Source organism: Sorex araneus, chromosome 7 (genome assembly GCF_027595985.1).
Source record: "Sorex araneus isolate mSorAra2 chromosome 7, mSorAra2.pri, whole genome shotgun sequence".
Classification (NCBI taxonomy): domain Eukaryota; kingdom Metazoa; phylum Chordata; class Mammalia; order Eulipotyphla; family Soricidae; genus Sorex; species Sorex araneus.
The window spans coordinates 6240872-6267452 of record NC_073308.1 but is presented as its reverse complement, the minus strand read 5'-3'; the positions used below and the strand labels follow the sequence as shown (position 1 = coordinate 6267452).

General features: G+C 46.6%; 1 protein-coding gene across 2 annotated transcripts in view; it reads right to left on the bottom strand.

Moving 5' to 3' along the window:
* LOC129406605 (pleckstrin homology domain-containing family M member 1-like) overlaps window positions 1-18705 on the bottom strand; it is a 59030-nt gene extending 40325 nt beyond the window's left edge. Inside the window, exons 1-3 of one of the 2 annotated variants that reach the window (XM_055144950.1) lie at window positions 18297-18705; window positions 13493-13740; window positions 7519-9561 (exon numbers count right to left, since the gene is read on the bottom strand). In XM_055144950.1, the coding sequence (XP_055000925.1) occupies window positions 9507-9561; window positions 13493-13740; window positions 18297-18347 (354 nt within the window). In that variant the 5' untranslated portion in view covers window positions 18348-18705 and the 3' untranslated portion in view covers window positions 7519-9506. Of the gene's footprint in view, window positions 1-7518; window positions 9562-13492; window positions 13741-18296 lie in introns of those variants that run through there. The other variant, XM_055144949.1, reaches the window with a different exon arrangement.
* Window positions 18706-26581: the final 7876 nt, after the last annotated feature.

The following is a 26581-nucleotide window of genomic DNA, read 5'->3' as shown; positions in this document are numbered from 1 at the left end:
CTTTTGAATTCCAGTAGCTGTACTATCTAGAAAAAGCTACAGAGCTAGAGCCAGAGAACTAAAAGTGAAATAAGAATTCAGAGAGTGCAAGGCTTTATCTTATAAGCGTCAGCCAATTTTAATGAGGAAGTTAGCTGTTTTTCAAGCAACAGAGGTACAGAAACCCTCAAAATAAACAAAGTTTACTTGTGTTTCCATAAATATTTGACAGTCCAAATGCTTTTCTTTCTATGCTATTATCAAAGTTTGGTTAAAAAAAAAAATATATATATATATATATATATATATATATATATATATATCCAAAGGGCTTTTTCTGTGTTTGAAAGCATATTTGTATTGTGGAATTGATAAAGTTAGAAAGCTTGTGATTTGAACTAACTAAGGTACAAGAACTATTGAACTGAAGCCAAAGAAGATTTACTCATGTTTCATAAAAATTGATGGTTTAAAGGTCTTATGCTGTTGTGTAAATGTACATATGCATCTATATTGGATTATTAGAATGTGAGCTGAAATAGTTGTGGTTAAAAACAGGTTCAAAGAGTAATGGTTTAGTTAAAATATGTTTTTCTAGAGTTATAAAATTGGTTGCAAAATTTATTCTACAAGTGTTTTATTTGATCTGAGACTCGGTAACTAAAATTTCTATTGATACTTAGCAAAGAATTATAATAGATTAATCTCAGGTGTCAGCCTGATAGTCTAAAGCCACAGTATTGGGCCTTGGTTAAAGTTTGAGATGTGGGAACTTTTACTGACTATTGTTAAGTCAGTCTGTCCAGTACATGAAAATGCATGTTATTGTTCTGATAACTTTATTCATTGCAAAGCTTTGTCACCAGGTATCATACCTATCTTGGATCATCAGAGACCTTCGTACAGAAGTATGAGATCCTTAATGTTTTATGGTAGTCTATGGGTGTTTTAATCTTTATATTTGTATTTTCCTAGAACTCTAAAGTTTTTTGAATATCTATAGAACTGACAATGCTTTTAAAATGGTATGGCAGAGTAGTTTTGTCATGTTAAATGAGATGATTGATAACTAGTGTCCAAATTTGGGAAATCATGTTGTACTGAGTTCAGTAAAATAAGAGTTTAAATTTGTGGGACGACTATAAGGAATATAGATGTATGTGTTAAGTCAGAAAGATAATGGATGCAGATATCATCAGTTGGAAAAAGGAAAGGATCCTGTTAAAGTGAAGTTGATTTTGAAATGGGTTGAAGGAAAGATACAGGACAGAATGAATATAAAAGAATGTGTAGAAGGTTTGAGGTTGTGTTTGAAGGAAGGAAAGTGATCACTGTTCTAAGAAACTCTTTAAATCACATGCAAAAATTGTTCTAGTATGTTTTTTGGTAGGATCTATGGAAAAGATATTGGATGGATTGTCTGGACTCCTGTTAGAGTGCTCTTAGATAATTGAAGTCTTCAAAAGTTGCGGGAAATCAAGGGTTTTTTCAAATGGGATTAAATGAATTAGACATGTTTAATTGTACACTGGACTCCTAGTACAGTGCTCTTATTAATGGGAAGTCAACGTTTTCAACATGGGATTGAATGGGTTAAATATGATGTTAAATTGTACACTTTCTCTACGGATTTTAGATTCTTTGGCTAGGAACTACAACAAATGGGCGTGTTGCATCTCACTGTGAGTAAAGTGAAATGTTTTTCTCTTCTTTGTACCTTCGGTATGTTTTTGATGCTTCGTGGCACTATGTTGGTTTGCACAAATCCAGACAAAAGTTTTTCCTCTCTGTAATAGGGTCTACCCCTCATGCAGACAGGAAAATCAATTATGGGACCCCAAAGCCCTCTTTCAGGGAAAGAGTCAAGGGATTGGTCTAAATGACAGGAGCAGGTATTTAACAGGTACTGTTTCAAGTACCCTACAAACCTCAGGGAGACCCTAGAGGCCAGTTGGCTTAAGGAAAGAATGGAAATCATCACTGCTATGGAAAATGAGAAATCCGGGAATCTGTGTGACTGACACAATCTGGGCCTACTCAGCATCAAGAAAAACCCTGGAAACCAGGATCCCTCCCAGCCCTGAAAAAGGGAGGGGATGGACTCCTTTCTGCCAGAATGCATCTACGGAAAAGGCCACCTCCAGTTCAACCTGAAAGCTCGAGACCATCCAGTTCATCGTGGGACATTTATGGCCAGGCCTGGGTAACTCTGACGTGCCACATAAGATTAATGCCATTATTGGTGTGCCTCCTGTCTTTAGCCCAACCCCCAGGACTTCTCAGTAAATAATGGGGTACCCCAAAATGGAGAGTTCTCCAATCTTGCTGTGTTTATGCAAAAGAACAAGTCAGATTTGTTAAGCCATCAGGCAAATTTTAAAATGAAGGTGGAGAGAAAACCATGTTTCTGTAACTTGCCTTTTTAAAGAATCAGATTCAAATTCTACAGAATGATCTAGTAAATGTATTCTAATCTTGATCTAAAAGGTATTCCTTCTGGGTAATTCAGGTAAAATGTGTTTTGCTGACTGTAAAGTAAGCAGCCTAGTCTTTGGGACTCAATGTTGAACATGCTGTCACTAGTCTGACCAGGATATTGGAAGCCAGAGCTTTAGTAGGGGGAACCTCAGCTCAAAGTGCAGAATTAATTGCTTTCCCCCAACCTGTCAGTAGGCTACAGTGCCAAAAGTGGACATCTCAACTGGTTCTAAGTATTCACCTTTAGTTCTGTGAACACAGTCATTTGGAGAGAACTAGAATTTTTTAACAGCTCTTAATTCTCGTTTCATCATGGGATTAATACCCCATCCAGAGAATACTCATCTAAGATACTCCGCAAAAGAGGAGCATAGGCATTGGAACAAGGTTTTCAAAAGAAAATTGATAGATAAAGGGTTACACTAAGCTTCCAACACTAGTGAAAGCCATCTTTCATGGGAAGGAACTCAGTACTGTGCTTTCTATTTCATTAATGAACCTAGTGGAAATTCTGGGCTTCCTTTCCTAACACTTGTTCAGCATCAAGGAATTTACCAAGGAGAGGACTGGCAGTTTGACATCATGTAAATGATCAAATGCTCATATTCAAGGTATAAATATCTACTGCTTCCAAATGACAGCTTCAGTGGATAGGCAGCTTTTCCAACCTGAGAAGTGGTGTGGTGCTTCTAGGCCACTAGAAAAATCTGGACATAGGAAGTCATTTTCTATCAACCATGGGTGGAGCAGTTATTCTTTTCCATTGTTTTTATGACAGAAATGGGTATGGCATTATGTTGCTTTGGGTTCTGTTGCTTTAACTCTTACAGCAAACTATTTTGTCCTTACTAGGTCAGAAAGGACCTTCCACATCTTCAGAGTCTAATCATTTCAAAGTGCCATCCCTCAGTCTAATTGATCTGATCTTTTCTTTCAGATAACTTCAGGAACCCAACCAGTTCATTGCCTGGAGCCCACTAAAACTAAGGTAGCTTGAGGTTTCACCCCTTGTGCAGGCAGGGTCTGCGCCCCTCTGTCAGCATGAAGCAGCTTCAGAAGATGGATCACCGACCATTTTCCTCTTAAAGATTTAAGGTGGTGAAATCTCTAGGGAGGAATATGATGTAGGCAGGTAGATAGGGAAAGGCCCTTGGCAATGAAACAGATTAATAAAGTCTCTGGGAAGGAGAATCCTGAGACTGACCCACCCTGTGGATACAGAAAACAGACCTGATAAGACCTTCTAAAGAAGACCATCACCACTATTGGGCCCTGATCTAAGCTCACAAGAGCCCACACAGGGTTCTCACAGGAGCTGCCTAGGGCTGGTTCCCTTGGATGATCAACACACTGAACTGTTCCAGCGATACTCGGCCAACTGGGCTGGACGGGCCAGTGCTAGGGCTGTTAGGATGTGGTGAATGAAGCATGAGGAACCAGGACTTAAAAATGAGTCCCTGTGCATGCAAGGCATGCAACCCATGACCACAGAGCTATCTCCCCAGCTCAGGAGTAGCCGTCTATCAAGTTTCTAACCACATTATTAGGCAATGTGGTTCCTTTGTCCTTTGTACCCTACATGGCAATGCTCAGCGCTTACTTCTGACTCTGCACTCAGGAATCACTCCTGGTGGTGCTTGGGGACTATATGGGCTGTCGGGGATCAAATGTGGGTGGGCCATGTCACAAGACAAGTCCCCTCCCCACTGTACTATCACTCCAGTCCCTGAAGAGTGTGTAGTTCTAAACTTGATTCATGTCGCAGAATGAGAATTTTATGAACTGTTAATTTATTTTTTTAAATTCTTTTATTGATTCACCATGTGGAAAGTTACAAAGCTTTCAGGTTTAAGTCTCAGTTATACAATGCTCAAACACCCATCCCTTCACCAGTGCACATATTCCACCACCAAGAATCACGATATACCTCCCCCCTTCCCCCCACCTCCCCAGCCCCCCACCCCGCATGTGTAACTGATAAATTTCACTTTGCTTTCACTTTACTTTGATTACATTCAATATTTAAACAAAAAAATTCACTATTATTGATTTGGAGTTTCTCCCCCCTAAAGTCGATCTGCTGAAAAGAAAGCATTTAGTAATTTGTTTTCCATTGCTGAGAATGAAGAGATATGAGGTCAGGAGGCCGCACTAGCAGCAGCATAGTTTTGGATTTCTGAATTTTAGTATTTTAGTAACTAAATCCAGATAAATGTCTGCCAGGAATCACAACATTGTAAGCTTGTACCTCTCAGCTACTTTATATTCCACATATGAGTGCGATCTTTCTATGTCTGTCTCTTTCTTTCTGATTCATTTCACTCAGCATGATACTTTCCATGTTGATCCACTTATATGCAAATTTCATGACTTCATGTTTTCTGACAGCTACGTAGTATTCCATTGTGTAAATATACCAGAGTTTCTTTAGCCAATCATCTGTTTTCGGGCACTCTGGTTTTTTCCATATTGTGGCTATTGTAGACAGAGCAGCAATGAACATGGAAATGCAGATGTCATCTCTACTATACCTTTTTGCCTCTCTGGGATATATTCCCAGGAGTGGTATTGCTGGGTCAAATGGGAGCTCAATTTCTAACTTTTTGAGAATCGTCCATATTGTTTTCCAAAAGGGCTGAACCAGTCGGCATTCCCACCAGCAGTGAAGGAGAGTCCCTTACTCCCCACATCCACGCCAACACCGGTTGCTTTTGTTTTTTGGGATGTGGGCCAGTCTCTGTGGTGTGAGATGATATCTCATTGTTGTTTTGATCTGCATCTCCCTGATGATTAGTGATGTGGAACATTTTCTCATGTGCCTCTCAGCCATTCGGATTTCTTCTTTGGAAAAGTTTCTGTTCATTTCATCACCCCATTTTTTGATCGGGTTGGCAGTTTTCTTCTTGTGGAGTTCAACCAGTGCATTGTATATCCTTGTTATCAGCCCTTTATCGGATGGGTACTGCATAAATATCCTTTCCCATTTTGTAGATTGTCTTTGTATTTTGGTCACTGTTTCTTTTGAGTTGCAGAAGCTTCTTAGTTTGAGATAGTCCCATTTATTTATCTTTGTTTTCACTTGCTTGGCCAGTGGCGTGTCAGCTTTGAAGATACCTTTGGCTTCAATGTCGTGGAGGGTTTTGCCGACCTTATCTTCAATGTACCTTAGGGATTCTGGTCTGATGTTGAGGTCTTTAATCCATTTTGATCTGATTTTTGTACATTGTGATAGATGGAGGTCTAAGCCCATTTTTTTTCATGTAGCCATCCAGTTTTGCCAGCACAATTTGTTAAACATGCTTTCCTTGCTCCACTTCACATTTCTTGCTCCCTTATCAAAGATTAGATGATCATATATTTGGGGGTGTATGTCAGAGTATTCAACCCTATTCCATTGGTCTGCAGCTCTGCCTTTGTTCCAGTACCATGCTGTTTTAATGACTACCACTTTGTAATAGAGTTGGAAGTTGGGGAGGTTGATTCCTCCCATTTTCTTTTCCCCAAGGATTGCTTTAGCTATTCTTGGGGGCTTATTGTTCCATATGAATTTCAGGAGCGCTTGCTCCATTTCTTTGAAGAATGTCAAGGGTATCCCTATAGGGATCACATTGAATTTATACAATGCTTTGGGGAGAATTGCCATTTTGACAATATTAATTCTTCCAATCCATGAGCAGGGGATGTCTTTGCATTTCTTCGTGTCTTCTTTTATTTCCTGAAGTAGTGTTTTATAGTTTTCATTATACAAGTCCTTTACCTCCTTAGTTAACCTGATTCCGAGGTACTTGATTTTTGAGGCGCAATTGTGAATGGGATTGCTTTTCTCAGGTCACTTTCTTCTCTCTCATTATTTGCATATAGGAAAGCCATGGACTTTTGGGTATTGATTCTATAGCCTGCAACTTTACTGTACGAGTCTATTATTTCTAGGAGTTTCTTGGTAGAGGTTTTAGGGTTCTCTAGGTATAGTATCATATCATCTGCGAATAGTGAGAGCTTGATTTCTTCCTTTCGTACTGAATGCCCTTAATATCTTTTTCTTGCCTAATCGCTATTGCAAGTACTTCCAGTACTATATTGAACAGAAGTGGAGAGAGTGGGCATCCTTGTCTCGTCCCTGTTCTTAGAGGGAAGGCTCTTAGTTTTTCCCCATTGAGGATAATGCTTGCCATAGACTTGTGATAAATGGCTTTGACTATTTTGAGGAAGGTCCCTTCTATACCCATTTTGGCGAGTGTTTTCATCATAAATGGATGCTGGATCTTGTCAAATGCTTTCTCTGCATCCTATTGATATGATTATATGATTTTTATCTTTTCTTTTGTTGATATGATGGATTATGTTGATTGATTTCCGGATGTTAAACCATCCTTGCATCCCCGGGATGAATCCCACTTGGTCATGGTGTATGATCTTTTTGATGAGTTGTTGAATTCTATTTGCTAATATTTTGTTGAGGATCTTCGCATCTGTGTTCATCAGGGATATTGGCCTTTAGTTTTCTTTTTTTGTGGTGTCTTTGTTTGCTTTTGGTATTAGGGAGATATGAGCCTCATAGAAACTGTTTGGGAGCGTTTCTGTTTCTTCAATTTCCTGGAAAAGCTTGAGAAGGACTGGCAAAAGGTCCTCGTTAAATGTTTGGAAGAACTCGCTAGTGAATCTGTCTGGACCTGGGTTTTTGTTTTTGGGAAGACTTTTGATTACCATTTCAATTTCCTTGATGTTAAATGGACTATTCAGGTACTCCCAGTCTTCTTGGTTCAGCCTTGGGAGATTATAGGAGTCGAGGAATTTATCCATTTCTTCTAGGTTCTCTTGTTTCGTGGCATAGAGATTTTCAAAGTAGTCTCTGATGATCTTTTTGAATTTCATTGGTTTCTGTTGTGATGTCCCCCTTTTCATTTCTGATTCGGCTTATAAGGGTTCTCTCTCTCTCTTTCTTTGTGAGTCTTGCTAGTGGTTTATCAATCTTGTTTATTTTCTCGAAGAACCAGCTCTTGGTTTCAATTGATCTTTCGGATTATCTTTTGGGTTTCCATGTCATTAATTTCTGCTCTAAGTTTTATTATCTCTTTCCTTCTGCCTGGTTTGGGCTCCTTTTGTTGGTCCTTTTCTAAGGTCTTGAGCTGTGAAGTCAAGTTATTTATGTGGGCCCTTTCTTCCTTCCTGAGATATGCTTGCAGAGCTATAAATTTTCCCCTTAAAATGGCTTTAGCTGCGTCCCACAGGTTCTGGTAGCTCGTGTCTTCATTCTCATTTGTTTCTAGGTACCTTTTGATTTCTTCCTTGATTTCCTTCCTGACCCACTCATTGTTCAATATCGAGCTATTTAATTTCCAGGTGTTTGATTTGGTTTTCTGCATCTGTCCACGATTAAGTTTTATCTTCAGTGCATCATGGTCTGAAAAGATAGCTGGTACAATGTCAATCTTGTTGATTCTGTTGAGGTATGCTGTGTGGCCCAGCGCATGGTGTATTCTGGAAAATGTTCCATGTGCACTGGAAAAGAATGTGTATTCCTTTTTGGGGGAATATAAAGCCCTGTATAGATCTATTAGCCCTCTCTCTCTATTTCTTCCTTCAAAGCCAGTATTTCCTTGGTGAGTTTTAATCTTCTTGATCTGTCCAGAGGAGACAGTGCGGTGCTGAAGTCTCCAACTACTATTGTGTTGCTCGAGATGTCCTTCTTAAGGTCACTTAGCAGCTATTGTAGGTATTTAGCTGGTCCCTCATTGGGTGCGTAGACATTTAGGAGTGTGATTTCTTCCTAATGTACACATCCCGTGATTAATAAAAAGTGCCCTTCACTATCCCTTCTAATCTTTTTCAACCTGAAGTCTATGTTGTCCGATACTAGTAAAGCCACCCCAGCTTTCTTGAGGGAGTTGTTTGCTTGCAGGATTGTTTTCCATCCTTTGACTTTGAGTCTGTGTTTGTTCTGGCTATTCAGATGTGTTTCTTGCAGGCAGAAGAATGTTGGGTTCAATCTTTGAATCCATTTTGCCAGTCTGTGTCTCTTAATTGGTGAATTCAGACCATTGACATTAAGGGAGATTATTGTTATGGGATTTTGTGCCATCTTTGTGCAAGGGTTTGTTGTGCTTGTAGGGGTTGTTCTTGTCTTACAATAGTCCCTTTAGTGCTTCTTTTAGGTTTGGTTTTGAGTCTATGAAGTTCCTGAGCTGTTGTTTATCCCCAAAGTAGTGTATGATTCCTTCTAGTTTGAATGAGAGTTTAGCCGGATAAAGTATTCTTGGTGAAGCGTTGATTTCATTGAGTTTTTTCACTATATCCCACCATTGCCTTCGAGCTTGGAGGGTTTCCTCTGATAGATCTGCTGTGAGTCTAAGAGGTGCTCCTTTGTATGCGATTTCCTTCTTGGACCTTGCTGCTTGCAGTATTGTGTCTCTCTGGATGATGTCCATCATTGTAACTATGATATGTCTTGGGGGTTTTTCTGTTAGGATCTCTTTTAGCTGGCACTCTTCGGGCGCCTTGAATCTGGATGCCCGCATTGTCCAGCTGTGGGAAGTTTTCCACAATGATTTGTTTGACTGTGTCTTTTTCGTTGGGGTTGGTTCCCTGTAGTTCTGGTAGTCCAATGATTCTAATGTTGTTCCTCTTGAAATCATCCCCTAGGATTCTGATTCTGGCTAGAGCTATTTTGAAGTCTCTTGCCATGGTTTGTTATTGCCTATAGGCCTCTTGCAGCTCATCTTCAAGCATACTGATTCTGTCTTCGGCTGCAGTCATCCTATTGTTGAGGGCAGCCAGAGAGTTTTTGATTTCATGTACCGAATCCTTCATTTCTTTTTGAAGGTCTTTTATTTCTGCTCTCATTTCTTCCCATATTTTGTCGGCTGTCTGTTGTATTGCTTCTGCCAGGTCTTCCTTGAAGTTGTCCATCTTTGCATTGAGTTCATTGAACATGTTGAGGATTTCAACTCTGAATTCTTTATCAGAGAGGTCAAGTTTGTAGGAAACGCCCATTGAGGTTTCCGGACTCCTTTGATCGTCCTCTGCTTGCAATGGGGATTTTTGCTGTTTGTTCATGTTGTTGTGGTGGTATGAAAGAGGTCCCTTGAAGATGAGTATCCCTGTTTCCTTTTGTTGCGAAAAAGGATTGTGGATAGGCTCAATTAATAGTGGTTGCCTTTTTACTTGCCGGTTGTAGAACCTGGTCTCCTACTGAGATGTTTCCTTCAATCCTTATGTGAAGTCTTGTGTTTTATTGTCCTACTGCTTGCGAATAGCTAGGATGTTAGTCTTGGATAGGATGTTGGGGAAAGTATCTGCCACCGTGTCAGTGGTGGCTGGCCGGTATTGAGGCCACGCCCACTTTTCTTAAGCCACGCCCCTTACCCACAACCCTACAGTGGTCAACGGGCTGGGGGTGGCTGTCTGGAGGGGAGGGAAGCCTGGGGTGCTCAGGGCCGCAGAGCAGGCTGGGTCCAGAAGGGCGGGTCAAGGGAGCGTCACAGACCTTTGCCGGAAGACAGAACGGCGGCGGCTCTTGGGGTCGGCGTGCCGGCCACTTGGCCAGCAGTCCGGAGGGGAGGGAAGCCCGGGGTGCTCAGGGCCGCGGAGCAGGCTCATGAACTGTTAATTTAATATGGACTCAGGGGGAAAAAAGGCACAGTGAGCAAAGTGTCTTGCCTTAGGAAAGTGTCTTGGCACAGATGAGCCTCAGCACGGAGTCTGTGGTCAGATGAGCATTAGCTTCCCCCCAGGGCTGATATGAATTGACAGGACACACCCACAGGAAGTGTCCAGCACTGTGTCTGCCTCATCTCCTCGACTCACACACAGAAACACGGGCTCCATCATTGCCAGGCAATGAATCCCAGCACTGGGCGGGGACCCAGGGCAAATGGGGGAAAGGCAGGGACCACTCAGAGTCACTAGCTGAGACATTTCATGGGGCCCTTCCGCCTCGCCCAGAGCTTGCACGACTCACTGGGCTTGTGGGTGAGGGAACCTCTGGTTCCATCCTCCTGAGGCTCTGGCTGGCGGCTCCCCTGGCGGGCTGCGCTGGTCAGCTCGCCCACCGGACTCAAAGGCTGCTGGCATGGAGTGCTCCCTGCAGAGACAACAGGAGCAGTTCCCAGTGGTGGAAAGTCCGGGAGCCACCGTCTGGAGAAGCACGGAATTATCAAATGCTTCCTTTCCAGCAGGTCTGACATCAGGGGGCGGGGGGTCTCCAAAAAATAATAGTGAGTTTTTTGTTGAAATATTGAATGTAATCAAAGTAAAGAGAAAGTAAAGTGAAATTTATCAGCTACACAGGTGGGGTGTGGGGCTGGGGAGGCGGGAGGTGGGGTGGAGGGAAGGTTTACTGTGGTTCTTGGTGGTGGAATATGTGCACAGGTGAAGGGATGGGTGTTTGAGCATTGTTTAACTGAGATTAAGGCCTCAGTTAACTTTCTACATGGTGATTCAATAAAAAAATAAATAAATGAATTTTTTAAAAAAGAAAAGGCTGGGGCAGGCAGGACTGAACTGATGTAATGGGGTGTGGACGGGGCGGCACAGGGCTTGCTGCTTCCTGGTTTACTTGGCAGGTTGGCACAGAGTCCATCTGGGCTTTGCTGAATTCTGACAACACCTTTGGAAGTTTTAAACAAAAAAATACCCTGCGTGACAAGTTGGACTGCCCACTAGGATGCCCACCGCGGAAATCGTAAGTAGGGAGATATGCTGCTTTGTGATCTGAGCACAGAGCAAACACCTCTCTTACCCTCCCCATGGGGACAGGCCTCCTCCCCCACAGTCCCTCTGCTCCCTCAGCACAGAGGGCAGCAGGTATGAGAGCTGAGAACCTCAGGCAAAGGAAGCTGACAGAGCAGAGACAAAGGATGAGATGGGAAGGGGAAGTAAGTACCTTTGAACTCCTAAGCAGCCTAACTGTGGGCCTGCAGTTAGATCAGCCATTGATCAGAAGCCCAGGCCCCAAGACTCCTTCCTGGGACTTGGAATTTGGTCACGTGGGGACCCATTTTATTCTCAGAGCAGTGAGGTGCTGCTGGTTTACCTCTATGCTGTGGGGACAGAGTGCGTTCAATCCCTGAAGTCTCTGAGCCCATGGGCTCAAGGCTTGTCATGTGGCCACAAGTACACACATGGGGGGGGGGGCACCACTCAGTCCCCCTCAGGGGGTTTGAGCAAGGCCTGCTCTCCTCTCCGCATGCTTCTGGGGCCACAGGGAGCCAGTGTCCCTGTCTCTGTGGACACACACACTTACACATTCAGGCACACGAGTCTCCTTCTTGGCCTTCTGGAATGGGCACTAGGCTTGTGTTTTCTCCTCCCTTGTGGAGGTTTCTCTTGTTGCAGGGCCAAGAGACAGTAGCCTAACAGTGGCCCACATCTGCCCCCGTGGCTGAGAGTGCAAACGCCCAAAGGTGGGCTCATGGGAAAGAAGACTTTTATCTGATAGTCTCCTAGCTGAGCTTTACTCTGACCTACCTTCATGAATCAGATCTTTCAAAACATCCTAGTCAAGATGAGGTGACTAGAGGCTAGAGTGACAGCACAGTGAGTGGGGCATCTGCCTTGCACATGGCTGACTTGGGTTCAATTCCTGGCACCCTAAATGGTCCCTCATGTGGAGTGATTCCTGAGCACAGAGCCAGGAGTAAGCCTTGTGCATTTCTGAGTGCAGCCAAACAAAAACAAAACAAAACAAAACAAAGGTAATAGGGGATCACCTACACATTTATGGTCAGCTTTTTAATCAAGGGCACCAAAATATCTGGATGCCAATATTTTTATTGTTGTTAAAAATATTTTGGTTCTGTGCTGCTGACGTTAAACCAACAGAAGGGTTTGGAATGATAGTACAGTGGGGAGGGTGTTTGCCTTTAGTGTGGCCAACCTGGGTTTGATCCCTGGCATCCCATATGGTCCTCTGAACACTGCCTGAGTGCAGAGTCAGAAATAACCCCTGAGCACCGCTAAGTCTACCCCCACCTCCAAAATAAATAAATAAACAAATAAAACCTAAAAAAAGGGAAAGACAAAAAGGAAAATTTCAAAACAAAGTTTAAGAAAGTTCAGTTAGGGAGGGTAAGGGTGAAATGTTCCTGGGTCTATTTTTATGTTGTAGAGGAGGATTTTCAAAACATTTTCTACTTGGCCATTTTTGGCGGTTTTTTGTTAGTTTGTGGGCCACACCTTGCAGCACTCAGGGATCACTCCTGGTATGTTGAAGTTCAAGCCTGGATTGGCTGCAAGGTAAGAGCCCTACCAGCTATACTATCTTGTCAGCCCAACTTATATGTTATTAACAGAAATTATATAGTAAATGTTGATGAAAATCTTAAAACATTAAAACATATACTCCACGGGCTGGAGAGACAGTACAGGAAGGGGTTAATACACTTACCATGTATGTGGCCAATCCAGGTTTGATCCCTGGTACAACAAGGCCCCCCAATATCACTGAGGACAGAGCCAGAAATAGCCCCTGAGCAGGGGAGGGTGTGGCACAACACCCTCCCCTTCCCCTGCTGTGCATTTGTGTGAGTGCTCCCAACTTCTTAGACTGCAGCTCATGAGCCCTTAGGGTAACTCACGGAAACTGAATGTGAGAGGGTTGTGAGCATGTGGGCCACAGGAGAGTTATTATTTTGGGGGGCTCACCTGGCGATGCTCAGGGCTGACTCCGGGATCTGAGCTCAAGGATCACACCTGGCAGGGTTCGGAGGAACTGTAGAAGGTGCCAGGGATCAAACCTGGGTTGGCCATGTGCAAGGCAAGTGCTCTCCCTTGCCTTGAGAGATATTCTATCTCTCCGGCCCAGGAAAAGGTTCCTGAACTGAACACTAATTCAAAAATCAAGCTCCTCACGAACCCGAGGTGCTTCTGGCAGCACTTGCCCAGGGTGGCATCTCAGGAGCCAAGAGGGGCGGCGAGTGGAAAGAGTGTAAGAGGCCCCCTGTGTGCTCTGGAACATGGCACTGCTGGGATTTCCCCCCACAGCGATGGCCCCACCCCCACCCCATTTCTGCAGCACCTCCCCAAAGCCAAAGCTCACTTGTCGGTGACAGCTTTCAGGAGGGTCCAAAAGGCAGGCTGCGGCGAGTGCTTCCGTTGGGCACGCTTCTTCCTTTTGTCTCCCTCCTTGGCGAGGATGTGCTTGGTGTGCAGACAATGGATGAATATGGCCTCCAGGGCACTGTACACGGTGTTGGCATCAGTTTCCTCACTTGTCACCACCGCGTCCCAGGACACGTACTGCTTCTGCAAGGCCTTCATGGAGCCCACAAGCCCCTTCTTGATGACCTGGAGGGCGGCGCGGACAAACACCAAGTTGGTGGCACCCCTCGGAATGCCACTCTGTCCTCCACCAAACATGGGATGGGGCACACCAACACCAATGCTTTGTCCTGCTGAACTACCAAACTAGCACCACCTGTTCGAACTAGCTAGAGGCACAGAAGGAAAAATCACACATACACACCACTCAGAGGAAGCCGCTGTTTGTAAGGTTGTTTTTATGCAATAACATTTGCATACCTACGTATTTGGATATGGGGTGGGGGAGGCGGATTTCAGGAGGCCCAGGCGCCCCTTCAGTGATTCTCAGTAGCTGGCATGGCAGTTCAGTGTGAGGGCCAAAGGGTCTCTGCTACCTGTACTGTGCAGTGCTGGGCATTAGCTGGGTCACCCCCGGATTCTGGGGGCCATCAGAGCCATGCCCACTGATGCTGGGAGACCAAGTGGTGCTAGGGATGAAACCTAGGTCAGGTAAACACTTAGAGTGTGCCCTAACTGCTATACTCTCTCCTGGTCCCAAGTAGCAATTAAAAAGTTTTTCAGGGACTGGAGCGATAGCACTGTGGGTAGGGCGTTTGCCTTGCATGCAGCCAACCCAGGTTCAATTCCCAGCATCCCATATGGCCCCCCTAGCACCGCCATGAGTGATTCCTGAGTGCATGAGCCAGGAGTAACCCCTGTGCATCGCCGGGTGTGACCCAGAAACAAACAAAAAAAAGTTTTACAAGGGACAGGGAGCTATGCAACAGGAGGGGCATAAGCTTCACAGTAAAAGGCTTGGGTCCAGCCGAGCACCACCAGGAGTAGACCCCAACTCCCACCCCCTACACCCAGACAGGAATAGCCCTTGAGCACCACCTGTGTGGCCCCACCAAATATTACCCAACAAAATGTTTTTTATGCTTCCTCTTACCTAAGCTTCCAGAAAATGGGCTGCCAGGATTACGTCAGCACATGTAGTGGCATCAGGGTTTGGACTTGTGGCCTCAGGGGCTTGTGGCCTCATTCAGGCTTTAAGCCACTGCACCACCTATAGCCCCTGGTGTTTTTTTTTTTTTTTCTTAAACAAAGGCTATTCCTGCTATGCATCATTGGGTGGGCCTGAGAATGTTTTGGGGAAGCAGTGACTGGGCTCAAAATCAGGGCCTTAAAGACAAGAGCTTGGCCACTGGCCACCTTCTCTATTTCTGAAACATGGGCTTAGAGCCACATGGAACTGGGATTCAGAGGTGGACTCCCTCAGAGGGACTGCTCCGGAGCCTGGGGAATGCCTCTAGACAGGGCTGAGCTTCCCACCTGATGCAAGACCAAGAATGCAGAGCATCAGTAAGAGGGAAAAGTGCTGTGTTAGAGCCAGAAAACAAAGGAAAGACAGGCATTTCTTTCTATGGTAAGAAAGAGTCTAGGGACCTGATCAGTAGTAGAGCAGGGCTGGCCCTTGCCCTGCATATGGTTCCCTGAGCCCTGCAGAGTGATCCCTGAGTACCAGCCAGGGATCCTGCACACACCCCTGAGCACACACCAGATGTGGCCCCCAAACAAAATACAGGAAAGGATTCTAGGGCGTTGGAGATGCTCAAAGGGCTGAGCACATGATACCTGGCATATACAGGGCCTGGCAATCAATCCTCTACACCGCATGTAGGAACTCCGGCGCACCGCTGGTGGAGAGCAGCACAGCTGGAAGCCTCACTCCCACCCAAGAGAGAGAAAGACATGAGACTGCAGAGGCCTGAATTTAGTCCGGCTCTGTGCCTGTCACCAGTTGGAACATCTAGACACTTCAGGTTCCTGAGTCCCAATTTCTATCAGATGGAAATAAATTTCCTCATCTATAGCACTGAGATTACTATACTGAGGACAAGGCTGGATTTTTTGTTTGTTTGTTTGTTTGCATTTTGGGGTCACACCTGGTGATACACCGGGGTTACTCCTAGTCCTGCACTCAGGAATTACTCCTGGCGGTGCTCAGGGGACCAGGTGGAATGCTGGGAATTGAACCCAGGTTGGCCATGTGCAAAGCAATTGCCCTACCCGCTGAGCTATTGATCCAGCCCCATGGCTGGATTTTTAAATGTACTTTTCTGTCCCCCTCATCTGGTACAGTTCCTGGTACATGGAAGTGCTCAGTAAGTATTTGCTGAAAGAAGAAATTAAGTGGGGCAGAGGTGATGGCTCAAGGCCTTTGCATGTGGGGGACTTAGGTTTGATCCCCAGTACTGCATGAACTCTGAGCACCGCAAGTCTTATGAGTAGCTTCTGAAATTTGAGCACTGCTGAATGTGGCCTGAAAATCAAGAATAAGCAAACTTGAAGTAGGGCAGGGGAGACAGTTTAAGTAGTGACGGCACCATATGGCCCCCTCGGCATGCTGTTCTGATGGTCTGAAATCACCAAAATGTTGCCATGATGCCCTGCTAGCACCTCTGGGCTAAGCATGAAGAGCATCACAAATGGTTCCATGATGTATCAATTAATTTACAAGAGATGTCCAGAACTGGAATATCTATAGAAATAGAAAACATCTGCATGGCTGCCAGAGACTCAGAGAAAGGGGAACAGGAAGAACTGCTACTGGGTGCTACAGTACTTCTTTCACGGGGGTGCGAATATTCTAAAATTAGATTGTGGCAACAGTGGGTGGCACAGTTCTGTGAATAAATTAAAAACCACTCACCTATGTATTTCAGATGAGTACATGTCATGCCATATATGTAGTTATTGACTATTTTAATATATTACCTTGAGAAACATGTCTTTAAATCCTTTATTTTTAACTGGATCTGCTTTTTATTGCGGAAGTATAAAAGGCCTTTATATATTCTGGCTATTAGACCCTTTAAAGTTTTTAATGTTGGGCCAGAGACACAGTATGTGGGTTATGCCACTTGTCTCCCACGTGGCTGACTCCAATTCTATTTGCTAGTACCACATATGGGCTCCCAAACACTGCAAGGAATATTTATTGGGCACAGAGCCAGGAGTGAACCCTGAGCAGTGCTGGTGCCCAATACCCCACCTCCTTCCCCCCCATAAATAAAGGATTTTAAATCTTTATGGAAATTCAACTTAAAATTTTCTTTCTACATTAGATAGTATTACTATATTATATAGAAGGTCCAATCAGGGGTCAGAGTGATAATGTAGAGTGTAGTGCTTGTCTTATAAGCAACTGGCCTGGGTTTGACAACTGGTACCTTCGATGAGCTTCAGGCTGCCAGGTGATCCCTGAATGAAAAGCCAGGAGTAAGCTCAGTAAGCCCTGAGCACCACTAAGTATGGCCCCAAAACAAAAACAAAACAAAGATGCAATGCTTTCTTCAGCTGAACTTCTACGAGGTAGGGTAGGAAGAGACAACGAAGGCACATATGCACCAGAAGCCTACTGCCTAAAGACTCAGTCCTTGTCAGGATACAAAGCCAGCCAGTGGCTCTGCCCAACCTCTGAGGAGCACTGGGAAGGTGGCATAGGGAACAGCCTTCCGAGGAGAACCAGCCTATGGGACAGACGTCCCAGTGGCCAGGAGGAGAGAAGACACAACTAAAGCTCGAAGTTCTTTGCTGGCAGAAAGTTCTCAGAATAATGGAACATCAGCAAGGAGAGAAAGCAAGCTCAGCTTCTCCCAGAAAGACACCTCAGAATTTGGTTTCCAGACAATCCAAACATTGTTCTCACACCCTGCCTCTCCCAGGGAATGCAGGGCCCATGGAGAGGCCAGGAGAGCCCAGGCCCACAGCCACCAACAGGTCCCCTTGCAAGGGCCAGAAGGAGGTAGTCTTTCGACTACATGGGAAGGAATGGACATCATGTGAGAGGGGAGGCCAGGCCGAGGGATAGTTGAGCAGCAGCGGTTCCTGAGGTCTCCTTACTCCTTTAGAGCATATGACTGGGGATCAAAGGGAAATATCAGTGCTGTGGGGGCTCAGGGAGGTCCCCTGAAAGATTTCCAGTGAGCCTGCTGCCCTAGGGCTTCTTGATGGCTCTGGGCACCACAGGGTCAAAACCTATATCCTAGTCACCCATGTGGGTGGCCACTGAGGCAGTTACTGTCTTTGGACATTTACTGTTTCCTGATTTTCCCAAGTATGAGTGTTTTGGGCTCTGAGGCAGAACAATTGTTGTCCACTTTCACAGAGAAAACTGAGGTTCAGTAGGAATGGGCCCAGAGAAGGCACAGAATTCTCTGGTCTCCTCACCCCAACCCTACGCTTCTCACCAAACCACTGTCACGGGTATTAAAATAAAAGCATTAAAGGCAACTTATTAATGAGACTTTTAGGAGATAGGCAGATGCTCCAGTTGGTTGGAGAAGACCTAAACTCATGGAGAAACCACAGTGCTGAAGGGGCAGCGGCTCCAGTCAGCTCCCATGTCCCAGCACACAGCTAGGAAGGAACTGCCCTGGTTGTTTGGGTTTTCAGTTTTCATTTTCCTCTTTATATTCTTTTACCTTCTCTATACACTTCCAATTTTACTTCTCCAATTTCCATTTTCACTCTCCCCCACCCACCCTGCTGAGATCAAAGAACAAAAAGAGAAGAATGCTTTAGAAGAGGCTTACATTGAAAGAAGAAATGCAGGGGCTGACTTTCCTGCCTTCAAAACACTTCATCCAGGAGTAAAAAGCAATCTGTGCTCCTGAGAGACTTCTCAGCCATCCCTGCTGGCCAGCTTTCTGGGGCCTGACCCCAGTCCTGTACTGGGCCGCGTGGAGCAATAGACTGACTCTCAGCCATGCAGTGGCGGTGCCACCTGATGAATCGTGTTCTGCAGCTGGGGAAGCATGGCAAATTTTGCTGTTGGAAGAAGCGTGACAAGGTTATCTTCTGACTCAGAAGGGCAGCTGACTTTTCAGCCACAAGTGCTCAATGAGTAAATGGCACTGTCTTGCACTGAGCCAAGCTGGATTTCTGGACTAGTGTCTTGTGAGGGGCAGAATGGGGGTGGGTGGGAGAGGTGGGGAGAGAGAGAGGGGAAGGTCTGTGTGTGTGTGTGCAAGGGAGAGGGAGAGAAAGAGAGAGAGAGAGAGAGAGAGAGAGAGAGAGAGAGAGAGAATGGGAACTGAGCCTTTGAAGGAACCAAGTGTAGAGAGAGAAACTTCCACTGTATGATTCCCAGACTAAGCTTGGGATACAGGAGGCAAGGATAGGTTGCTGGGGGACACCGGGTGAAAACGTTCTTTCCTTCCATCCAGCCAAGAACACCCTTTTCCCCTCACACTCTTCTCTCATGTTCCCTAGGACTCTGAATAAAAACAGGAACTTCCCCGCCCCACAAGTTTATCCACCAGTGCACCTCCAGGGCCCCAAATAGTGCTTTTGGGAAAACACTTGCTGAATGAACTGATGAATAACATAAAAACAAGGGCAAGTCAAAGATAGCTCATGGTGGAGAACAGGCCTTGCCCACAGAACACGGGTTTGATCCCCAGCACCACACAAACCAACAGAGGCCTGGGGCAGGTGTCTCCAGTCACTGAGAAAGGGAAGTGAAGAGGAGAGCTCCTCCCATTAAACCCAGCTGCAGAAGGTGAAAACCAGTCCGATTTCTGGCACCTTAAGCAGGGGGATCCTGGAGGCACTTGAAGGAGTCTCAAAGGAATGAGACTCGGAGAAGCTGCACAGAGACTATGGGTTCTCCTTAGGGTCCTTATCAACAACCGTGAAATAACCAAGTCTGCTGCCCGGTCAAGAGAATGTGGAGGGAATGTGCACCCACCGTGCATGGGACAAGTGTGTGTGCTGCTCTGAGGTCATAGTTCCTTGGGTTCAGGAGTGTCCCAAATGGTCAAAGCTCAATGACCTGGCACCTGCAGAAAGAAGAAACAAACTTGACAGGCCCGGGTGGTTGTTGGGGCTGACCAGCAAACAGCTCTGGCTGGGGGAGCACAAGGTGAGGAGCCTTAACATGTGCAGGACAACTCACACACCATTCTGCCACCACACAGTGGCATCTCCACTTCCCCAGGCCAGCACTGTGAATGGAAGGGCTGGGTCCTGCAGCTGCAGTGGAGTGAGCGACTGAGGCACCAGCACTCACCTTCAGGGATTTGGCTGCTGCCTACCAGGCGGGTGGCCAGCACAGGGAGTCCAGCATCAGTGCCAGACACACAAACCCCAGGAAGCCCAGGGGAACAGAAGGTGAGGAGAAACTGGCTACGCAACAGGGGCGGCCCCCCATGCTAGCTGACCAGTGGAGCCTCTCGGGGGTCAGTCCAGCCAGTCCCCTTAACTGCCAGGCTGTCCCCCAAGTTAGCTGACCCCAGGAGACCCCTCGGGGGCAAGTCTAGCCTCCCCCTAACTGCCAGGTTGTGCGCAAGCGTCTGTATTTAGCTGCTGTGCGGCAGTGAGGGGGGTTAGCAGAGGGCTTGAACTTTCTCAGACCGCATGGGGACTGGGCCAAGGGGCCATGGGTGCAAGCTGAGGCCGCGGGCAGAGGTGCAAGGACCTTGCTGGGTTTGTCATGAGACGGATGAGGAAGCGGAGACGGGGGCCAGGGAGGACGGGAAGGACATGGAGTGAGGCGCTGAGCTCGGGCACATTTAAGGGCTGGGTCCAGGTTGTCACGAAAGCGCTGGGCTCCACCGGCCACTCGCCTTGGCTGTGCTGGTAAACGTGGGGCCAGCGGAGGTGGAGGGGGGGCTTGGAGGAGGGGCCCCTGGTTTTTGGCTTTTTTGGGGTAGACACCCGACAGTGCTCAGGGCTCAGTCCTGCGCTCCACACTCAGGAATCCCATACACGATGCCGCGGGGGATCGAACCCGGGTCCCCGGGCGGGCCTCGGGGTGCACTGCAGGGAGCTGAGGGAAACTGGGCTAAGGGAGCCGAGCCCGCGAGGGGCAGAGCGGCGAGGGCGGCCCCCGGGGTCGCGGGGCGGCGGCGGGCCGGGGTCGGGCTCGCGGGCTCGCGGGCTCGCGGGCTCGGGTGGGGAAGGGGCTGGCAGACGCCGGGCTCGGGGCGGGCGCCCGGGGGGCTCCGCGGGGGTTCCCCGCCGCCGCGACGCTTCCCCTCTGCTCGCCCCCTCAGCCGTCACTCTCCACAGGGAGCCGGGAGGCGGTGACGGGCGCTCAGGGCCGGGGCAGCCCCTCAGCTTCGCTCCAGACGCGGTGGCCGCCTCGCAGCCTCAGACAACTGGAAGCAGCGCCCGCGGCGATGACGCAAGCACGTCGTCTGGAGGTCGGGCCACGCCCCCACGCGACGGCCCAATCGCGGAGCCCCGAGGAGGTTGAGGGCGGGGCCAGTCATTAGGGGCTTCGCCCCAGATCCCGGAGGAGCCTGAAGACCTTCCCCCTAGTGGGGCTTGCCACTGTCGCAGGTGTCTTAGGCACTAGATCCTACTGGCTACCTTCCCTTGCCGGCCACCTTCTGTGTAAGGATCGTCCGTCTGGGCTTCTGTGAGTGAAGCTTGCCCACTTGTGAAGCCGCCCGTCTTTGCTTTCCCAGGCCGTTGGCGCTGGGGACCAACAGAGCTCAAGCACCTTCCTGCCCAGGGGGCTCTCAGGAAAACGTGTTTTCCCTACTCCTTATAACAGGAGCCGCCCTGAAAGCCCACCGCGATGTTTTATAGTCAACTGTTTGGCATCTGTCCCAAAGACCCAAGACATTTGCACCCTTCTGGTCTTTGCAGCACTATTCACAATGGCCAAAATCTAGAGCCGACCCAAATCTCCAAGAATAGAGGACTGGTTAAAGAACCTGTCTCTATCTTTAAAGGTACATCTAGAATGGAATACTACTCAGCTCTAAGAAAAGATGATAGCATGTAATCTGCTGCTATGTGGATAGATCTGGAGATTATCAGAACAGATGAAATTAGTCAGGAGAAGAGACCCACAATAACCTCCCTGACATATAAACGAATTACGAATAAAACATCAGTACTTTGGCTCCTTCTTTTTCCGGGTGGGATGTAGAGATCACTCTCAGGTCTGTGGTTGGGAAATGGTCACTCCTGGCAGTGCTTCTGGGACCATGAAGTGTTGTGGCTCGAACCCTGGCCTCCAGCATGCAAACTCTGTGCTCAGCCAGTGAAGGCAATCTCTGCAGCCTGTGTGACCTTTGATGGCAGCCCCAACTTATCCTTCCCTGCAGGGCATGGTGAGAGTTGGGAGGCTTTGAAGTTCAACCCCAGCTCATGGACTTGGATGTGTGAGCTTGAGCACTTGAGCACTGGCTGTCTAGAGAACAGCTATCTCTTATTCCGCATCCACAAACTGAGAGCCCTGACAAGGAAGTGACGGGCAATTCACTCAGCACACTGACCCGCAGAATGTGCTGGCCCCAGGCTCCTTGCAACACACTCATTTCATATGTCCAAAGTGTCAGCATTGATGTTGTGCTCCTTTAGGTACGTGATCAAATCTGGCTCACTGCTCATTTTCCTCACTCATGTATTTAACTTTTCCTGGCTTACAAGTGCACGGGTGATATATCAAGATGATTACTTTTCTTTTTGGGTCACACCCGGTGATGCACAGGGGATACTTCTGGCTCACACCCAGGAATTACTTCTGGTAGTGCTTGGGGGACCATATGGGATGTAGGAATCGAACCTGGGTCAGTTGTTTTCAAGGCAAATTCCCTACCCACTGTACTATTGTTTCAGACCCCAAAGATGATTATTTTGGAGTATCTAAAGGTTATGAGTATCTTCATTGTAGAGGGAGATCTGTGCTTCTTCCACTGCTACTGGGGTTCTTGCTGCCACAGATCTATCTCAGGTGGGATGGAAGGTGGGGTGCATGAGACTGGGATAAGCCCACTGGACCCAGGAGAGCCTCGGGCAGTACCTGGCTGCACCAATGTTTGGTTTGGGGGCCACACCTGGAAATGCTCAGGGGGTTCTCCTGACTGCACTCAGGAGTCACACCTGACCATGCTCGGGGACCATATGAGATGCCGGAGATCAAACCCTGTCAGCAGCATGGAAGACAACCACCTTTTCCACTGTCTCTCTGGCCCCTCTTAATTTTTTAAAAAATAGTTTGGGGCCATATCTATCCAGGTCTTACTCTTGGCTCTGTGCTCGTGGATCACTACTGGCAAGGTTCAGGGGATTATATTGTAGGGTCACGGATCAAACTCAGGTCACTTGTGTGCAAAACAAGTGCCCTACCCACTGGTCTATTACTCCCGTCCCTCCACCAATGTTTTCTGAAATCGAGGTGGAGAAATATCATCTTAGTCAACTACTGCTCACACATTCTTCTTTACTCTGTGCCTCCCAGCATCCTGCTCACTGCAGACTGAGGGGGTTGGTTTGTTTAGCTTTTTGAGAAATGGGGCTTCGTCCCAACCTAGTGGTGGTCAGGGGATACTTAATGCTCTGTATTCAGGGGTGACTCCTAATTGGGCTTGGGGAACCAGAGGTGGTGCTGGGAGTGAATTACACATTGGTCAGTAACCTGTAAGGAAAGGGCTCTCTTTCCAGCCTGGAAAACTGTGTTTTTGATTGTGTTTGTGTTTTAAAAGAATACCAAGCTCCCCCAAAAAATAAAATTTTCTGCAAGGTTTTAAGGGAGGAGAACCTTCAATACTAAGATAGGGCATGCACTTGTGAATAAGTCTGAGAGCTTGGGAAAACAGACAGGCCTTTAGCATCAACAGCAGTATAGACACTGCTGCAAAAGTTCTAACCATTTCAAGAGCCCGAGAGTGTGACCATAAGTAGGGGTAGGAATTGAATCTGCTGTCATTAACTACTTTGGCACTTGGGGAGCCCTTGGACAGAACGACAGGACTGCTTGTGATTTGCTTTAATACTCATCCCTGCTGGAGGATGATGGCTTTAATAGCTTTTCAGGAACGATTATTCTGGGGCCACAGGAGAGCCTCCCATCCTTCCATCCTCCCATTCCTCGTGGACCTCATCCCCGCCTCGGGGAGGGATTCCAGCTCACGTCCAGCATTTCCTGCCAACAGCCTTTATTGGTTACATGAACGTTGACCTTTTCGGCTTTACTTCCCAAGCCCATCGCTGGACTTATTCATGTATGCATTTTAAAGTGAGAAAATAGGTATTTTATAGGAAATGCTGAGAGGCTCTTCAGAAAATAAAATTTCCAGGTGGCGTGTTGCAGGGAGCTGCCTGCTCACATAGCCCTAGGAGCTGCCTCACACAGAGGGCCAAGAACACTTGGCGTAGCTCCCTGTACTGCCACCCCCAGTACGCAGAGAAGCTATTATATTGCCAACCCAAGCCTATAGAGATTAATACATTCCCACCCTTAGCCTGCTGAGAAGTTAACAGGATATAGATGTGTTAATAGATTAGTAATCCCATCAAGGGCCAAGATCCAGAGACAATATAAAACAAATCTCCCAGAAGCACGAGGCCGCTTTGTGGCTGCACAACCACTTATAGTCTAGCCCACTGATGTGCTTAAAGCAACACACGTGTTAGGTTTTAACAAACTTGCTTGTATTCACTGATATACAGTCTCCGTTCCTCTCGGAGAGCCTGGCAAACACCAAGAGTATGCCGCCCACATGGAAGAGCCTGGCAAGCTCCCCGTGGCATAATCGATATGCCAAATACAGTAATAGTTAAAGGTCTCATTCCCTTGACCCCGAAAAAGCCTCCAATCATTGGGAAAGACAAGCAAGGAGAGGCTACTAAAATCTCAGGGCTTGGATGAATGGAGACTTTACTGGTGCCCGCTCAAGCAAATCGATGAACAACGGGATGACAGTGATATAGTGACAGTGAATAGATTAGTAGGATACACACGTAGCTGTACGGTCTGCTAATCATTAAAAGGTTTAGGAGTGATCAGGTTGTTCCCCATTGCATTTTGTTATGATCAAAGAAATGTATGATCTTAGGAATATGCTTTTTGCCATTACAATCGATGACAATGCTTGCCAAGTTCCTGACAGAGATGTAGAAAAGGCTTCCTGAAATAAAGATCGAGGCTGCTGGTCCACGAGCACTCAGACCTCTCAACCACTAATTTGTCTCTTTAAGATCCTCACCTTCCCTTTTAGCCCATTCCTTTGACAGCCCGCATGCACTCTAAGTGGTGCCAGAACTAAGGGCAAGAGGAACTGAGGTGTGTGGCCTGGAAAAGACAAGGCAGCTGTGGAATAGGTAAGGAAGTCTGGGGCGGGACAGTTTTGGCTGAGTAAGGGGGGACAATGGAGCAACAATTAAGTAATCAAAAACTGTTTGCACAGATGCTTGCTTTAATGATTCAAAGTGGAGGTTTAAAGTAAAATAAAGTCAGATTGTAAAATTTTTGCAGCATGTACATACTGTTTCTCCTTGGTTTCCTAGCCAAGGAATTGTAAATGAGCCAACTCGGAAACAAGAGCTTGGATCAACAGCTTGGATCAAGATCTCCAGAAGCATTTTAATAATTGTGGTCCTGATAAAACTCCAGTAGATAATTTTGCTCTCTGGAAATTTATTATGGAAGGGATCTGCTCCCAGGAAGAAAAATGTGTTCCAGAACAAAAAAGGGAGAAAATAGAAACTAAGGAGGAGCCAGAACAAGGGACAGTCCCTCGGGTCCTCCCACTTCCACAGCTCCTATAGTAGCTGTTTTAGAAGAAGAAAGTACTAACAATCTTATAGCAGATCCGTTACAAAAATTAACTGTTGTTCCTATTAAACAGGATGAAAATGCTATTCGGGTATCCCAAAGAGGAATCAAAAGAGCTATGCTAGGAGTATCACGTCTCACTCAAGTGAGAAAAGGAATCCGGAGTTCAGACCTCCTCAACGGTCAAGAATCAGGGATGATGTCTCGTTTGCCAAGGCATCAAAAATCAGATGGGCCGGACATGTAATGCGATTCAGAGACTGGTCCAGAATTGTTACCGACTGGATTCCACGGGACATCAAAAGACCCCATGGCCGTCCACCAATGAGATGTTCGGACTTCATCAAAACCCTGAATGAATGGTTTGAGGCTCTCCCTGTTCCTGGAGCTAGCAGATATCATTGGGCTACACTAGAACGCAACAGGGACAAATGGAAATGTTACTGGTGCCCACTAGAGCAAATAGAAGATCAATGGGATGACAAGTGATACAAGTGATATTTCTATTAAGACTCAAGAAGGAAATACTCAGCCTCTTGAATCTTGAATCTTGGTGACCAGTTGCTGTTTATTCCAGTCTCCCCATGCACCCCGTTCCAGTCTCAAACTGACCCTCATTCCCTCATTCCTATCTCCTCCTGTCCCCTGTACCAGTCTCTCCACACACACTCCTGCAGCCTCTTCTAGAGCCCAACTTTCCAGCATTCAGGGTAGCAAGGACACCTAAGTGAGGTAGCACAATCAACATCTGAAAGCCCTTCCTTCTGGGGAAGCTCTTCTAAGACAAAGATGTCCTCCTGCTAGGAGATCAGCCCAAGGGCTTTTTTTTTAATCTAAGGACATATTTGTCCTTTTCTTAGTCCACAAACAATCATCTTAGATCTACTTACTTCTTAATAATCTTTCTAGTCATTTTGTATGGACACAGTAAGAGATATATTAATCTTATAGGGTGACTCTGCTGGGGACATCTTGCTATAGATCCCAGACTGCATTTCTCAAGCTAGATGAGCCCTTCCTAACCCTAGCAGGGTCCTTGTCCAGTCATTTCTCTTTGGGCCATGACAGAATTCACCCACAACCGTGCTCTTGAGTTATAGTTAAGTATTATGGAGCTTGGCCTGTCCTGTTTCCGTGCCAGGGTAGCTCACAGCTTGCCCTAGGTCCAGCCAGTCCTTTTGTCAGGACCCTGTTTCTGGGATGCTAGGAACTAAAGGGAAACTGAGTCTTAAGTCGAGTTATATATATGACAGACATCCAGGAGTAAATATTATTTGGAATCAATTAACTCCCAAGTTACAAAAG